Source organism: Arachis hypogaea, chromosome 6 (genome assembly GCF_003086295.3).
Source record: "Arachis hypogaea cultivar Tifrunner chromosome 6, arahy.Tifrunner.gnm2.J5K5, whole genome shotgun sequence".
NCBI lineage: Eukaryota > Viridiplantae > Streptophyta > Magnoliopsida > Fabales > Fabaceae > Arachis > Arachis hypogaea.
Window position 1 is genome coordinate 118,485,970 of NC_092041.1, and position 16,433 is coordinate 118,502,402.

General features: G+C 39.1%; 1 protein-coding gene across 2 annotated transcripts; it reads right to left on the reverse strand.

Moving 5' to 3' along the window:
- Window positions 1–517: 517 nt before the first annotated feature.
- On the reverse strand, window positions 518–5,525 carry LOC112697957 (glucan endo-1,3-beta-glucosidase 7-like). Of its 2 annotated transcripts, none has more exons than XR_003151356.3 (7): window positions 5,196–5,525; window positions 4,963–5,121; window positions 3,786–4,024; window positions 3,259–3,528; window positions 2,584–2,940; window positions 1,699–2,291; window positions 518–899 (listed from the first exon to the last, which is right to left on the reverse strand). XR_003151356.3 is itself a non-coding variant. In XM_025751364.3 (7 exons), the coding sequence occupies exons 1-7, from the start codon at window positions 5,257–5,259 to the stop codon at window positions 862–864; spliced, it is 1,425 nt and encodes a 474-aa protein (XP_025607149.1). In that variant the 5' UTR covers window positions 5,260–5,389; the 3' UTR covers window positions 518–861. The 2 variants fall into 2 exon arrangements, 1 of the variants encoding a protein (XP_025607149.1); XM_025751364.3 differs by having other exon boundaries at window positions 1,699–1,996; window positions 5,196–5,389.
- Window positions 5,526–16,433: the final 10,908 nt, after the last annotated feature.

A 16,433-nucleotide genomic window follows, 5' to 3' on the forward strand; every position in this document is an offset into this window, starting at 1 on the left:
AAAATTTAAATTTAAAAAATATGTAAATAAATTTAAAAATCAAATTTTTTTTAACTAATTTACAAATGAAGAAAAATGAGAATTAAAATTTTTAAAAAATTTCATAAAATTTACTTTTAATTGTTCCAAAATAAAAAAGAATCTAACTCTAAAGTAAATTCTAACATTCCAAACAAATTCTAAATAAATATTAAATTCGTGCCAAATTAATTTTTGATCCAAGCCAAAATAAAAGATATTAAAAAAAGATTTCCTTGGTTAATACTTAATACACATCATTCTTCTTCAATTATGCAGCCTTAGACCAAACCAACAAATATCATCAACATATAGATTGAGTTTAGATAAGTTCGCCTAATTTTTAACGATATTAAATCTGAGTATCCAAAAATGAAGCTTACTTATATTTAAAAAAACTAGTCATAATTTATCGAGTTTTATTAGTCAAATTATTAAGAATATAAAATTTGTATTCCAACTATAGAAGACTTAAAAAAAAAAGATCATATGACCAAAGTTTAAAAGAGGAAAAATTTCATTTATATTTGTAGTACATAAACAATATATATACATGGACCCCGGATTCCAAGTTTGACTCCATATATATAATAATAACAATAATAATTAAACTAAATCAGATTTCACCAGTTCACATACACCACAAAACACTGAACTAGCTTACTTGGTCTTTGATAGAGACATTTTCCCAAGAAAAAAAAAAGGAAAATTACACTTGAAATAGAGGAAGATCCTCCACCATACATGCATGCACACTCTCCATTCCTTAGTGATTAAGAGAGAACACTTCAAACGAGAAAAAAAAAAAGAAAGATATACTTTATTTACTTTCTTGATTTTAGGTTAGGCATTCCTTCCAACATAGACACAATTATTGTAACCTACAAAAATAAAAAAAAAAAAGATTGTAAAGTCAGCATGCTATTTTAGTGGGGGATGATCAATGAATCTAGGGTGGGAAAAAAATGAAAAAGGAAACACATCTAAAGAATATTTAATCATCCAATTAAACATGGATATGTGAATAAAAACAATTTAACTTTCTTTCATGTATAATTGAAGATCAATGTAAAAATATTTTAGGTTTAATTATTCTATTGGTCTTTATAGTTTAATCAAATTTTCAATTAGATCTATGTATTTTTTTTCTTTTTAATTGGGTTCCTATACAGCTTTCAGTTTTATAATTAGATATTTTTTATGTCAAAAATGTTAAAATTAACCGAATATTTCTCCTAAAATACATGTGATTAATAGGAAAAAAAAATATTTTTTACACTAGGAATGACCTAATTATAAAATTAAAAACAATGTAAGAAATAGAAATCCAATTAAAAATAGAAAAAATATAAAGACTTAATTGTAAATTTGATAAAACTATAAGGGCCACTCAATCGAATAATTAAACTAATATTTTATAATAAAATACACAGAAATAATTTACCACAACATTTTCATGCAATTCATATTATATAGCATCTTGTAAATACCACCACCAAAATCTAACATTTAGATAGAAAGGGATGAACAACCTAGTATTGTGTCAAAGATAACAATGAACGAACACATCGAACACTTAACAACGAAGTCTTTTCCCATTAGATAGAGTCGAAAAAATGAATCTTTTCAACACAAAGATTCAAAAATAGTACTTAGGAAATTGGGAACGAATGTACTTACTTGGATTATTCGTGGACAGTATAGCTGTCTGCGAGAAATCACAAGTCAATGGACTCCTTCCAGCAGATTGATAGAAGAGATTCATAGCAAATGCAGCATGGTTTGAAAGTGTATTTGGTTCAAAACAAGGTCCACCAGGTTGTATTGGAGTACAATCAATACCTTGACCACAAGCATAGTCCAAGTTTGCTTGTAGCTGCACATCCGTTACACCGGATTTCGGCACACACCATGTTGATTTATTTTGTGTTGTTGGCGGCCGTGGAGTCGCCGGAGACTTAGACATATCCGGAGTAGTCTTCAAACCAAAATTTTTAAGACATTAACATATATAATTGTTAAAACTTAAAACAACATTGTTGCTATTGCTATTACTAGTAGAGTAACATTAAGGTGAGAACTGTAGAGAGTGTGATCATTAAAGGTTGCAAAAAAATGGCTTCATGGCCATTTGAGAATTGTGCTTTGTTTCGAGTTGGACTTGGCCCTGTTGATGCTGGAGTCACCGGAGGGTTTGACGACACGGCCGGTGTCGACGCAGGGTTTGAGTTCGGTACATCCGGTGTCATCGGAGATTTTGACACATCCGGACTCTTCAAATCAAATTAAAGAAATACATTGTCAAACACTACTACACACTACAAACTCTAGAAAAGAAAAAGAAAAAAGTTTAACATGAAACTATGAAGAAGTTCAGATCAAAATACTTTCTTCTAAGATGGGCTAATATTGACAAACTAAAAGATTGGTTCTCTATACTTTCTTCTAAGATAATTGATATGATGAGATATGAATAACACATAAACACAAACATTTTTCTTACACTAAGATTATGTCATAATTATATATGTAACCATAAAGTCATATAGAGAGTTATAGTCATACCGGTGCTACAACAGGGCTTGTGCTATTCTGTTGTGTCTGCTGTTTGGAGAGACCAGCATCATAGATCATGGATTGATCAGGGTTGAATAGACCAAAAGATCTCTCAGAAGTTGGTCCTGGCTTCAAATCCTCATCATACAATGCGAAGATGTAAGTGTCAACCGATTTCCCTGGCATCAATGGTGTCCCAACCATGGATCTAAGGTGCGCGATGAGGTTGCCGTTGTAAGCCTTGGCGTTTTCAAGACTCGGACCAACCTCACTGCTGTCTCCTTTGTATGGCCAACCTGTCTCCGCAACCACAATCTCAACATCCTTAAACCCCATTGAGTTCAATGCAGAGCGGACAGCATCAACCTTCATTCAACCAACAACCATGTTACATGTAACAAAAAGCAGCTACTGAATTACCTACCCAGAATGCTCAGTTAACTTTATGTAAAGTAGATAGCTAAGAGTCGTTGAATGATTTGACAGGTTTGACTAAATTGTCATTTAACTGCTTTCAGTTATCAACTTTATACAAAGTTAACTGCTCAAAATACATGATAGAATACGAAATACATATTAAAAATGAGTTAAACAAATATATGGCAACTGATTTGTGAATTGAACTAATCATGAACTATGACGAGTCAAATATAACAAAATATGATTTTAAATTGCAATGGAGACCTGAGCATCAAACATGTTCATGTATTTGATATTGGTGTTGGGATCAAGCCTTCCAGCATTGGGTTGAAAGAGGCAAAAGGCCAAGTTATCTTGCCTCCCAGGATCATCTCTATAAGCAAAATAAGGGTAAGGGTTGATGGCAAACGGCGACCCCGTCGCATTGTTAAACGACAACAATCCTTGTAAAACGGTGGAGTATTCCGGGTGGAACCTCCCGGCAGACGGCGGCTCCGAGTCCTTCAAGACCGCCATTGAATGGACCGTTGACACCTGTATTAAGTACCATACGAAATATATGTTAGAATACAAAATAATCGTATTAGTGACAACTTTTATGTAATATGTAATGTAATTTCAACAAAGTAACATGAGAATCAATAATTTGACTGATTGATTTATTTGTTTAAATTTAAAACCAATAAAAAATTTCTTTGTTTCTAAAATTTTCTCCACATTAATAAAGATTTTATTTCCAAAACATATAGTATAGATACTAATATACTATAGATTGAGTTGAGAGTTGAGACCTTAATCTTGCCTCCTAAATTGGCGGCATTAAGGGCATTTTGGACATTTTGAATTGCGGGGAGCATCTGGTTCATGAGATTTGGATCGTTTGAGGTTATAATCTCGTTACCAACCGTTATGAGGATGATGTTGCTGGCTGGGTAGAAAGGTACAACGTTGGAGCTCACCCAGTTTTTGGCATAGTTTGGATCCGATGCAAGTGATGGAATGTCCCCATTTGCTGCTCCAATTACGATTCCTACAAAATGTTCAATTCAACGTCTAAGTTACAAACGTCTGTTTGTCAATTTGTAAGTAGAAAATAGTTAGATGACAATTTAATTATCTAACTATTTTCAACTATCAACTTCATAAGAACACATACAACTACATGCGAGTCTTCATCTTTTAATTTTAACCGGTAATCAGTAATTTACCGAATTTGATATAAAATATAAAAATAAAACATTAATTTTCAAAAATTTTAAAATGCCATAAAAATAACAATATTATATTACTTTTTATAAGTTACAAACTACTCTAGTATCTAGCAAAATGACTGTGCATTTACTCCCATTTTTTTAAAAAATATTTAGATAATTATTCAAAAGGTTTATGAAAAAATTGGAGTAAAGAAATTCAAATCTAGATTTTTTATTTTTTAAAAGAAATTTAGATCATTCGTAAAAATCCCAAAAAAAAAATCACTTCATTGTCAATTTTTTAATAAGTCTCAAGTTTTTAATTATGTTTACAAAAATTCGCATCAAAATTTAATCTCTACTTATTTTGTTATTTTAAAAACTTATTTATCAATAATATCTTTTGAAATCATTTTTGTAAACACTATAAACTTTTAAATATCATTTTATATACACATAGCCGTTGTAAAAGAGTGTATGTAACATAAGATGCAGAGTTAGGACAAGCACCACCATTCAAAACTTCCATCAAAATTTTAACACTAACTTTGAATTACTTCATTTAGTTCCATATTTTCTTTAATAAAGTAATTTGTAAACAAGTATCTGAGAAATGAAATTAAATACGGCACAAGCTATGAAATTTTATTTCAGATTTTAATTTAAAAAAAAAAGCAAATAAATAACACACAAAAAAAAATAGAAGTCAAGTTTTAATAATTGCAGTCAATTTTTTTATTTATTTTTAAAAGGTTTGAAATATTTAAAAACGCACCAATTCCAGTGTTGGCGAGTGCTTTGATAATAGCAGGGTCGGAACCGTACAAGCGAACTTTTCCGATGGCGGTGGATTGGAGCAGCTTGGCGGTGGTTGACGGCGGTGGAAGGTTATCAGCCACCTGTCCATAGTTAACCCCTATGAATGATTCACCACCTGCAAATAACAACAACAATATTTGATTCACTTTCATTTCCCTATGATGAGAGAAAGAGAGAGAAGTTAATTACTTGCGAGGTTGAATGCAAAGAAGAGAGAAAGAAGGAGAGTAAATGGATCAAGCTTTGTTGCCATGTTTTGAAATCTGAACTCAACGAAATCAAAGGAAAGAACTTGCAGATATATATAGAAGGAGTGAGTTTGGGTTAAAACTTAAAACTAAAAAATAAAAACAAAAATTAAAAAACCTGGAAAGTTCATAATACACAGTGAGCAAGTGAGTAGTCACATTAAGATAAAAATAAATAAATAAAGAAAAAATATATTTTTTTATGTTTGGCTAAATTATTTAATATAATATATGTCAATATCTTAGTTATTAATTTTGTGCAAGTAGTTATCTGAATTTATTTGTCTACTTATTTTTTACTTTTATTATGTCTATTTGAGATAAATAATATTATATGTATATCAAAAATTTATCATTATATATATAAGTTATTTGTATATTTTTTATTAATAGTTGATTTAATGATTTTTTTATTAATTTGTCTCCATCAGATAGACTTATGGAATGGTTCTGCGATTTCAGCTTAAAAAATTTTCTTTCATAACCAAAGATTATACTAATGTTAATTTATTTATATGCATTACGTATTTATGAGACCAGGCTAATATAAAAACAAAAGAAATCGGTAAAATAACTTGTGAAAATGATTATGGTTAGATTATAAAATATAACTTAATTTAGCTGAATAATTAACTTATTCATTTTATTAAATATGTCTTAAAAATTTGAATTTCACTTTAGATATAATAATTAATGAGTTTCTTATTTTATAAACTCCTCACTCTTTTTTATTTTGTTTGATGTGCGACTAACTTTATGCACTCATCACACTTGCAACATTAGCATTTCCTTAAAAAATTATAAAAATAACATATGTCCAAAGATTTTTGAATATTCATGAACGTTATAAACATTTCTTATTCAAAACCGCCACAAAAAGTAAGTAACATATATGGCTGCTTTTGAATTTGAAAAAGTTAGAACACATGAATTGAACTCGTATATACAAATAGTCAAATACAATAATACAATAACCACTTATTTATTTATTTTTTTTAGATGTGGATTACTAAGGAACTTTACCTTACATGTTAATCAAAGAACATTCTCTCAAGTATTGCATGAAGTCACATTAAAAGTTTGAATGGTTTTGAACGACACATAAAGGAAAGTATTTTATTTTAGAATCATGCACTGTCCTCAAAAGCTGCATTCTTTGGTATCATATTTTGAGGCCTCTAATGGGGGTCCCCAATTTAAGTAGAAAGGGTAAGGAAACCATGCCAAGGTTAGCATAATATTCAGGCACCAACACTCTTCGAATTTTTAGCACTACTACACCTCACAGGTTAGAATGGAACACTAGGATATTCTTCAAGCTGAGAAAACTTAGGGATGGAGTTATTTTTATTACTGTAAAAATATAATTAAGGTAAATAGTAATCTTAAAAAAATTACCTGAATTTGAGTAAATTTTTACAAATTTCCTTTAATTTTATCCGAGTTTATTCAAATCCAAGTTAACTAGTAAATTAGTTCGTTTGATATTAGAAGAAGTACGAAAAGACATGTCCAGAAGAAGAAGTTTCACTTAATTCTTTACCATTTTATTTTATTTTTTTTCGAATGTAATGAATTTAGGTTGGAGCCTTTCATTTTTTTTTAATCCTTAAAGTATAGTCCGTCTAGACTATTGATTTTATCTAATAAAATTTTACCCATTTTAAATTAAAAAAAGTCAATTAATTTGATTATTCCAAATTTTAAATTTAACTCAAAAGTTTAACGATTTTTTTAACAATAGCATTTATTTTTATTTATTTTTTAAAAAACCTTTTATGTCTAAGAAGATAGGGCTGTCAAAATGGGTCGTTTATCCATTTAAATGAGCGGACTTTGTCTATAAAATTAAGTCCATTTAAATTTCGGGCTAAACAGTTTGAGCGCAATTAACCCGAAAAAATGACAGATTAAACGGGCTAACCTGCGGGGCTTAATGGGTGGCCCGTTTATCTTTTTTTTTTTTGCATTATTTCAAAAAAAGTAGTGTTACGGTAGGTAACCGGAGATTAATAATAAGGATGGCGTTTGGCGGCCCAAGTGTATGATGGAGGAGAACTCCGGAAAGGTCCGCAACTTGGGAAGCTCCGTCCGACTTGTGCTCGCGTGTGAATGGGGGGTGGTACCTGCAAAGACACTCCGATGCCTAAGTTAGCAAGAGTGTAAGCAGGTCTTAGAGAGTATTGGACTTAGAGATACCTGAAGGGGTGTCAGGGTATTTATAGAGGCGAGCCAATAACCACCGTTGGTGTAGTGCCATATCTTTAGGGTGGTAACCGTCCCTATTATCTTGGGGAGGTTAAGATATGGCTTTATGAGACGGTTAGAGAGATTTTAGGGGCGGTTACTCATTTGAATGAGTGTTTATCTGCCAGCTAATCTCGCATCCGACCTCTTCTGACCAAGTCGTGGTTGATACCGACTTCTTATGTGAAGGCCGGTACTTAGCTAGGCTCTAATCCTTTAGATTAGGCCTTTTAGTTGGACCTGGGCCTTTATATTGGGCCAGGGTATGAACAGTGCCCCTACTTGAGCCCAAATTTTCTTTAAAGTTTGGGTTCAAGTATTCAACTCGGGCTCGCAGTCGACTTGTTTGAAAGAGTACGGATCTTGGAAACCGACGTGATTTTCGCGACCTTTAGTTTCTGACAGTTACGTCAATTCAAGCGTCGTGTCCGTTGAGGGATCATTTAGGGATTGAGGGCTTTGGTAACGGTGCAGTCTCATTAATGACTGCCTCGCTTTTTACCATTATGCCCCTTAGCCCTTCTTATAAATATTTTCCCTCTCTTTCCATTTTCCGTTTCTGCAATCTTTCAAACTTTCTCCTTATCTTGTTCATACTGCATCTTTGTGTTCGAAGACTTCTGTTCTTCTCCAACCTCCATTTTCGGATAAAGGTTAGTTTTGCTTTTTCCATGTCATGCTTTGTGTTTGCATGTTTTGTTTTGCGAGTAGATAGGTTGACCTGTAGATTCTGGTTTCGAATCTCTCTTCTTTAGTGGCCGTATTTTTTGATTTTCTTTTTCTTTTTCCTTTTTGTAGGTTTTCTGCCACTTTCTTCTTTATATATAAAAAATGGCTTCTGTAGACATTCTTTCTCAGTGGGTTGACGATACGGTCCTTGGGGAGGAACCGTTGGTTGACGCTGAGTTTATCACCCACCTTCGTACTCATCATAGGCTCTGTACTTCAGACGAGGATGAGCCCAAATACGAACTGATAATCCCGGGTCCTGAAGACCGGGTCTGTTTTGGGAGAGCTAATGAGGCGGCCCCTCATTTTTTCTTCATGTATGAATGTATGATCACCCGTTTGGGTGTTTTTCTTCCTTTCTCTGATTTCGAAATATCCGTTTTGCACCACTGTAAGGTTGCCCCTACTCAACTCCACCCCAATTCTTGGGGTTTTTTGAAGATCTATCAGTTTATAAGCCATGCTCTGGACTTCCCGACCTCTTTAAGGATTTTTTTCTTTCTCTTTCATATGACTAAGCCCTTCAGTGGGCTAAACAACAAACAACAATGGGTATCCTTCAGAGCTATTCAAGGTCGGAGGATTTTCACCCTTTTCGACGAATCTTTCCACGACTTCAAAAACTTCTTTTTCAAGGTTCAAGCTGTAGGGGGTCACCACCCCTTTTTTCTGGACGAGCATTCCTCCCCCCGCTTTCCCCTTTACTGGTTGCCGGCCTCCCCTTGCGAAAAGATTGGTCTAGATGACCTAGACGAGGTGGAGGCGGCCATTGTGGGGTTTTTCCGAGAAGCATGGGGGAGGGCCCCATACTTAGATACGAGGAAAATCCTTCAGGGGACGTCGACTTTCGTTCAATCTTGCATAGGTAGCGCATGCATTTTTTATTTCCGAGTTGTTTATGCCGACTTGTATTCTACCGACTTGTAACTTGGTTGTTTCTTTTATAGATATGGCAAAAAAGAATGCTCAGGAGGCCTACCAAAGGGTCCAGGAGGCTAAGGCGAAGTCCCGGGCTAGGGCCAAGACGGTCATCTCTCCGCCACCTCCTCCTCCTCCTAAGAATGTGGTTACTCCCTCTCAACCTCTTGTCATTTCTTCCTCGAGTTTGCCCCGACCACCCCCTTTTGCCCAAACTCTCTCTGAGCCCGAGAAGAAGAAGCGCAAGACTTCAGAGTCTGGCTCTTCTTCTTTTGATGGCGGGGTTAAGGCGGATGCTTTGACATTCGTTCGAAAGAACATCTATCCTTTTATAAGTATGGATGATGTTTCTGTTCGAAACCACCTTACCGCCATGGCTGAGGAGAGTTTTAGGACAGCGGGTGTTTGTAGCAAACTCTTGGACATTTTTGAGAAGGCTCCCCTCAGCTCTTTGGGGGCGTCCTCGAAGGTTGAGGAGCTGGAGGGGAGACTTCTTATTTATGAAAAACATGAAAAAGAGTTGAAGGAGGAGAGAGATAGACTGAGGAAGGAGAGGGATCACCTTAAGGAGGAGGAGGGTAAGCTGCGGGCTCAATGCACCTTGGAGGCAAATTTGAGGAAAACAGCGCAAGAGAGCTACCACAGTTTGTTTCAAGATATTGTTGCTGTGAGGAAGGACTTGCTGAATTCCCGGAACGCATACGCCGAGTTGGAGGATTCTATCGCCGAGGGCGCCGAGGAGTCTTGGAGAATTTTCTTGGAACAAGTCAGAGTTATTGCTCCCGACTTGGACCTTTCTCCTTTACATCCTGACAAGGTAGTTATCGACGGCGCTATTGTTGACCCTCCTGTCCCCGAGGTCATTTCCGAGTCAGACCTAAAGACTCGGGGGCAGAGGATTATAGAGTCTCCTCCTCGTCCCAAAGATGCTCCGGGTTCTTCAATCCTTTCCCCGACTTCCTCTTTGGCTCCTCCTCCCGGTCCTGGTGGTGTTCCTCCTGGTGGTGGTGATTCCTCTACTCCGTCCAAAAAATGACTTTTTATTTTTATGGCTATATGGGGGCCCGGCCTGTGGGTCCCCCCTTTTTTGAACTTATTTATTTGTTGGTGGTTGTGAACAATTTCCTTCTGGCCTTTTAAGGCCGTAAACAAAATATTCTGTTTGGTGCCATTTTTTGGATAAGGGTTTTAAACAAAATAAATGCCCTTTTTTGGATAAGGGTTTTCTAATCAAAGTAGGTGCCCCTTTTTGGATAAGGGTTTAAGTTACTTTGCGCGTGTGCGTGCTTTTCCGTTTTGAATATGTTTGATCTTTTTCGGAAAACCCTTTTGATAGCTTGCATTTGTTTTCTCGAGCCTTTTTCGTGCAAAGACTTGTATGCAAACTTTAAACTTTTCAGGTTTTCATATCTCTTTTGTTATCCTTTATACTCAACTTTGCTTTAGTGAGCTTTTATGACTTAGGTTATTTTTGTGATGCGTTTTTCATCTACTCGGAGCTCGGTTTTCTTTTACTCGGAGCTCTTTCGAGTTTGTTTTACTCGGATTTCCTTTCGACTTAAGAGTCGGATAGTTTCCGAGTTTAATACGATCAACTTGTATAACCTCTTTACACCGACTTGTACCTCGTCGTTTTATCCTGACGACCATGTTAGGTCGATTCATGGGATTTTCACGCTTTGTCGAGCTTAAGTCGGCGCGTTTCGTAGAAAGACTTATAAGAAATAAAGGAGGATATTTAAGAGAAATATAGTGATAAGAAAGATCTTTATTAATCGGGAAGGTACCTTTTTGCTACTAAGGGTCTTGACAGTGTATTTTCCCTTAGCCTCTACTATGATGCCTCGTTAAAAACCCCTCTCCAGAAAAAACCCTTTTTTGGGAAAAAATCATGAAGCTGGGAAAAGAGTACATCAGGGAGTAGAGTTCGCTTCTAGCTGTAGTACCTTTTCATATTACATGCATGCCACGACCTTGGTAACTCAGTGCTATCCAGGTCGGTTACTTTATAATAACCTTTCCCTAACACTTCCTTGATTTTGTATGGCCCTTTCCAATTTGCGGCGAGCTTTCCATCTCCTGACTTGTTGACTCCGATGTTGTTTCTGATTAGGACCAAGTCATCTACGGCAAATGTTCTTCGAATGACTTTCTTGTTGTATCTGGTAGTCATCCTTTGCTTTAATGCCGCTTCTCTTATCTGGGCGTTCTCTCGGACTTCGGGGAGCAAGTCGAGCTCCTCTTTGTGCCCCTGTACATTTCCGACCTCATCATGAAGAATTACCCTTGGGCTTTGCTCACTGATTTCTATAGGAATCATGGCTTCTACGCCGTATACCAGTCGGAAGGGTGTTTCTCCTGTGGCGGATTGGGGTGTTGTCCTATAAGCCCACAGCACTTGAGGGAGCTCTTCAGCCCAAGCTCCCTTCGCTTCCTGTAATCTTTTCTTCAAACCTGCCAGTATGACCTTGTTAGCTGCCTCGGCTTGCCCATTGGCTTGTGGGTGCTCTACCGAGGTGAATTGATGTTTGATTTTCATACTGGCTACCAGGTTTCTGAAGGTGGCGTCGGTGAATTGGGTTCCATTATCTGTGGTGATGGAATAAGGTATCCCATACCTTGTGATGATGTTTTTGTAGAGGAACCTGCGACTTCTTTGAGCGGTGATAGTGGCTAACGGTTCTGCTTCTATCCACTTTGTGAAGTAATCTATTCCCACGATTAAGTATTTAACTTGCCCTGGTGCTTGGGGAAAAGGACCTAACAGATCCATCCCCCATTTTGCGAAAGGCCAGGGGGAAGTTATACTAATGAGCTCTTCTGGTGGAGCCACGTGGAAATTTGCATGCATCTGGCATGGCTGGCATTTTTTCACAAAGTCTGTTGCATCTTTCTGCAAGGTCGGCCAGTAGAATCCTGCTCGGATTACTTTTCTGGCCAGCGACCTTGCTCCGAGATGGTTTCCGCAAATCCCACTATGTACTTCCTCCAAGACCTCGGTGGTTCTTGAGGTCGGTACGCACTTCAGCAATGGTGTTGATATCCCTCTTCTGTAAAGGACATTTCTCACCAAAGTATAATGTTGTGCTTCCCTTCGGATCTTTTTAGCTTCTTTCTCCCCTTTAGGGAGGATGTCGAATTTTAGGTATTCGACTAAGGGATTCATCCATCCGAGGTTTAGGCCGACTACTTCAAGTACCTCTCGTTCATCTTCTGCTTTTGATACCGAGGGCTCTTGGAGGGTTTCTTGAATCAGGCTTCTGTTGTTCCCTCCGGGTTTGGTACTTGCTAACTTGGATAGGGCGTCAGCTCTGCTATTTAGATCCCGAGTTATATGTTTGACCTCGGTTTCCGCAAAGCGCCCTAGGTGTTCCAAGGTTTTTTCCAAGTATTTCTTCATATTGGGGTCCTTTGCCTGATATTCCCCATTTATTTGGGAAGTCACCACTTGTGAGTCGCTGTAGATCGTCACCTTTGTGGCGCCAACTTCTTCTGCTAACTTTAATCCTGCAATCAAGGCTTCATATTCTGCCTGATTGTTTGAAGCCGGAAATTCAAATTTTAAGGAAACCTCTATCTGGGTTCCTTTTCCATCTACCAATATTATGCCTGCGCCGCTCCCTGTTTTGTTGGAGGATCCGTCTACATAGAGTTCCCATGTAGTCGGTTTTTCCTCTTGCTCACCTGCGCATTCTGCAATGAAGTCGGCGAGGCACTGGGCTTTAATTGCAGTCCGAGTTTCGTATCTCAAATCGAACTCAGAAAGCTCTATCGCCCATTGAACCATTCTCCCTGCAACATCCGTCTTTTGAAGGATTTGCTTCATGGGCTGGTTCGTACGGACTCTTATTGTGTGAGCCTGGAAGTAAGGTCGTAGCCTTCTTGAGGCTATCACTAAGGAGTAAGCAAACTTCTCTAGTTTGTGGTACCTTAGCTCCGGACCTTGTAGAACCTTACTGGTGAAATAGACCGGGTGTTGCCCGACCTCGTCTTCTCTAATCAGGGCTGATGCGACAGCTCTGTTTGCGACGGATAGGTATAGGACGAGGTCTTTTCCCGGTTCCGGTCGGGTTAAGATAGGAGGTTGGCTTAAGAAGTTTTTGAACTCTTGGAACACCTCCTCACATTCCGGAGTCCATTCAAACTGGCATCCCTTCCTTAATAGGGAGAACAGTGGAAGGGATTTTAGTGCCGATCCTGCCAAAAATCTGGAGAGGGCTGCAAGTCGGCCATTGAGCTGTTGAACCTCTCTCAAACAAGTCGGGCTTTTCATTTCTAGGATGGCTCTGCATTTGTCGGGATTGGCCTCAATCCCTCTTTGTGTTAGCATGAACCCTAGAAATTTTCCTGCCTCTACTGCGAAGGCGCATTTTGCGGGATTTAGTCTCATCCCATGCAACCTTATAGTGTCGAAGACTTGTGAGAGGTCGGTTAAGAGGTCGACTTCTTGCTTGGTTTTTACTAACATGTCGTCGACGTATACCTCCATTAGGCTTCCTAGATGGGGGGAAAACACTTTGTTCATCAGCCTTTGGTACGTGGCTCCTGCATTCTTCAGTCCGAATGGCATGACCACGTAGCAGTAATTGGCTTTTGGTGTGATGAACGATGTTTTTTCCTGGTCGGGTTCATGCATCGGGATTTGATTATATCCCGAGTAGGCATCCATGAACGATAGGTATTGGTACCCTGAGCTGGAGTCCACCAGGGTATCAATACTCGGTAGGGGATAAGGGTCCTTAGGACATGCCTTATTCAAGTCGGTATAGTCGACGCACATTCTCCATTTACCATTTTGTTTTTTGACTAGCACTACATTGGCTAGCCATGTTGGGTATTTGACCTCTCTGATAAAGCCGGCTTCTAGGAGCACCTGTACTTGCTCTTCTACTATGGAGGCCCTTTCTGGGCCGAGCTTGCGTCTTCTTTGCTGTACAGGTCGGGATCCTGGGTAAACCGAGAGCCTGTGAGACATGAGCTCGGGATCAATCCCGGGCATGTCGGAAGCCTTCCAGGCGAAGAGGTCGGAATTAGCTCTTAGGAGTTCACCCAACCTTTGTTTCAGGGTTTCCCCTAGGTTGGCTCCTATGTGAGTGTTTTTTCCTTCCTCCTCTCCGACTTGTATCTCCTCGGTTTTTCCTCCCGGCTGGGGTCGTAGCTCTTCTCTGGTTCTTGCGCCGCCTAGTTCTATGGTGTGGACTTCTTTGCCCTTCCCTCTCAGATTTAGGCTTTCGTTGTAGCACTTCCTTGCCAATTTTTGATCTCCCCTTACCGTTGCTATTCCTCCTGGAGTCGGGAATTTCATGCAAAGGTGGGGAGTTGATACCACTGCTCCAAGACGATTAAGGGTAGTCCTGCCAATTAGGGCATTGTAGGCTGACCCTTCATCGATGACTATGAAGTCTATGCTCAGAGTCCTTGATTTTTCCCCTTTTCCGAAAGTTGTGTGAAGGGGCAAAAATCCCAGTGGTTTTATTGGCGTATCCCCTAATCCATATAGGGTGTCGGGGTAAGCTCTCAACTCTTTTTCATCTAACCCTAGCTTGTCGAAGGCGGGCTTGAAAAGGATGTCCGCCGAGCTTCCTTGGTCTACTAGGGTTCTGTGGAGATGGGCGTTGGCTAAGATCATGGTTATCACCACGGGATCGTCATGCCCGGGGATTATCCCTTGCCCATCCTCTTTTGTGAATGATATAGTGGGGAGGTCGGGTGTCTCATCCCCGACCTGATAGACTCTTTTGAGATGTCTTTTGCGAGAAGATTTGGTGATTCCACCTCCCGCAAATCCTCCTGAGATCATGTGGATGTGTCTCTCAGGGGTCTGTGGTGGAGGATCTCTTCTGTCCATATCATCTCGCTTTCTCTTTCCATGGGCGTCCGACATCTCCATGAGATATCTGTCAAGCCGACCTTCTCTAGCCAGCTTTTCTATCACATTCTTGAGGTCGTAACAGTCGTTGGTGGAGTGACCATATATTTTATGGTACTCGCAATACTCACTGCGACTTCCCCCTTTTTTATTTTTAATAGGTCTTGGGGGTGGCAGCCTTTCAGTGTTGCAAATCTCTCTGTATACATCCACTATAGAAGTCTTTAGAGGAGTATAAGAGTGATATTTTCTGGGCCTTTCGAGACCGGGTTCTTCCTTTTTCCTGACTTCCCTTTCTCTTTCCCTAGAGGAGGAAGTAGGTCCAGGCCGCGAACTCAAGTCTCTTAGTCTTGCATTCTCTTCCATATTGATGTACTTTTCGGCCCTTTCTTGTACATCACTTAGAGAAACGGGATGTCTTTTAGATATGGACTGTGAGAAGGGACCTTCTCTAAGTCCATTGACTAACCCCATTATTACTGCCTCCGTCGGCAGATCTTGAATCTCTAAACATGCCTTATTGAACCTTTCCATATAGGCTCGTAAAGATTCTCCGACCTCCTGTTTTATTCCCAGGAGGCTCGGTGCATGTTTTACTTTATCCTTTTGGATTGAGAACCTCATCAAGAATTTCCTCGAGAGGTCTTCAAAACTAGTGATGGATCTCGGGGGGAGGCTATCGAACCACTTCATCGCTGCTTTTGATAAAGTGGTCGGGAAAGCCTTGCATCTCGTAGCGTCGGAGGCATCCGCTAGATACATCCGACTTTTGAAGTTGCTAAGATGATGCTTTGTATCCGTAGTTCCATCACAGAGGTCCATATCAGGGCTTTTGAAGTTCCTTGGAACTTTTGCCCTCATTATGTCCTCGCTGAAGGGATCTTCTCCGCCTGGGAGTTGGTTTTCTCCTTCATCGCGGGAGTTCTTGAGGGAGGATTCTAGCTGCAAGAGTTTTCTTTCTAACTCTTTCCGCCGTTCCATCTCCTTTTTAAGGTACCTTTCGGTTTCCTTTTGCCTCTCCCGCTCTTGTTCCAATTGCTCCAAGCGGCTATGGACCAATCCCATTAGTTCAGTTACATGAGGTGGTCCGCCCTTTTCTGATTCACGTCCATCTGAGGAATTTACCTTCGGATTCTTTACTCCGGAGGTGCCCTCTCTGTGTTGATCATTGTCTTCATTGCCATTGCCCATGTCTAGATTCTCTTGTTCAGAATCTGTTTCCACATGGCCTTCTTCGTGGGATCTATCCGCCATCGTTGAGTGATCTCTCGGGTCCCCGGCAACGGCGCCAATGTTACGGTAGGTAACCGGAGATTAATAATAAGGATGGCGTTTGGCGGCCCAAGTGTATGATGGAGGAGAACTCCGGAAAGGTCCGCAACTTGGGAAGCTCCGTCCGACTTGTGCTCGCGTGTG

What these genes read in the sequence shown, in the direction of transcription:
- LOC112697957 (XM_025751364.3), bottom strand. Translation starts at nt 5,259, where the DNA reads ATGGCAACAAAGCTTGATCCATTTACTCTCCTTCTTTCTCTCTTCTTT. An exon ending in TGAACATGTTTGATGCTCAG is followed by an intron (nt 2,941 to 3,258) that starts GTCTCCATTGCA and finishes GGTTGAATGAAG; the next exon opens with GTTGATGCTGTCCGCTCTGC. An exon ending in CAAGCCCTGTTGTAGCACCG is followed by an intron (nt 1,997 to 2,583) that starts GTATGACTATAA and finishes TTTGGTTTGAAG; the next exon opens with ACTACTCCGGATATGTCTAA.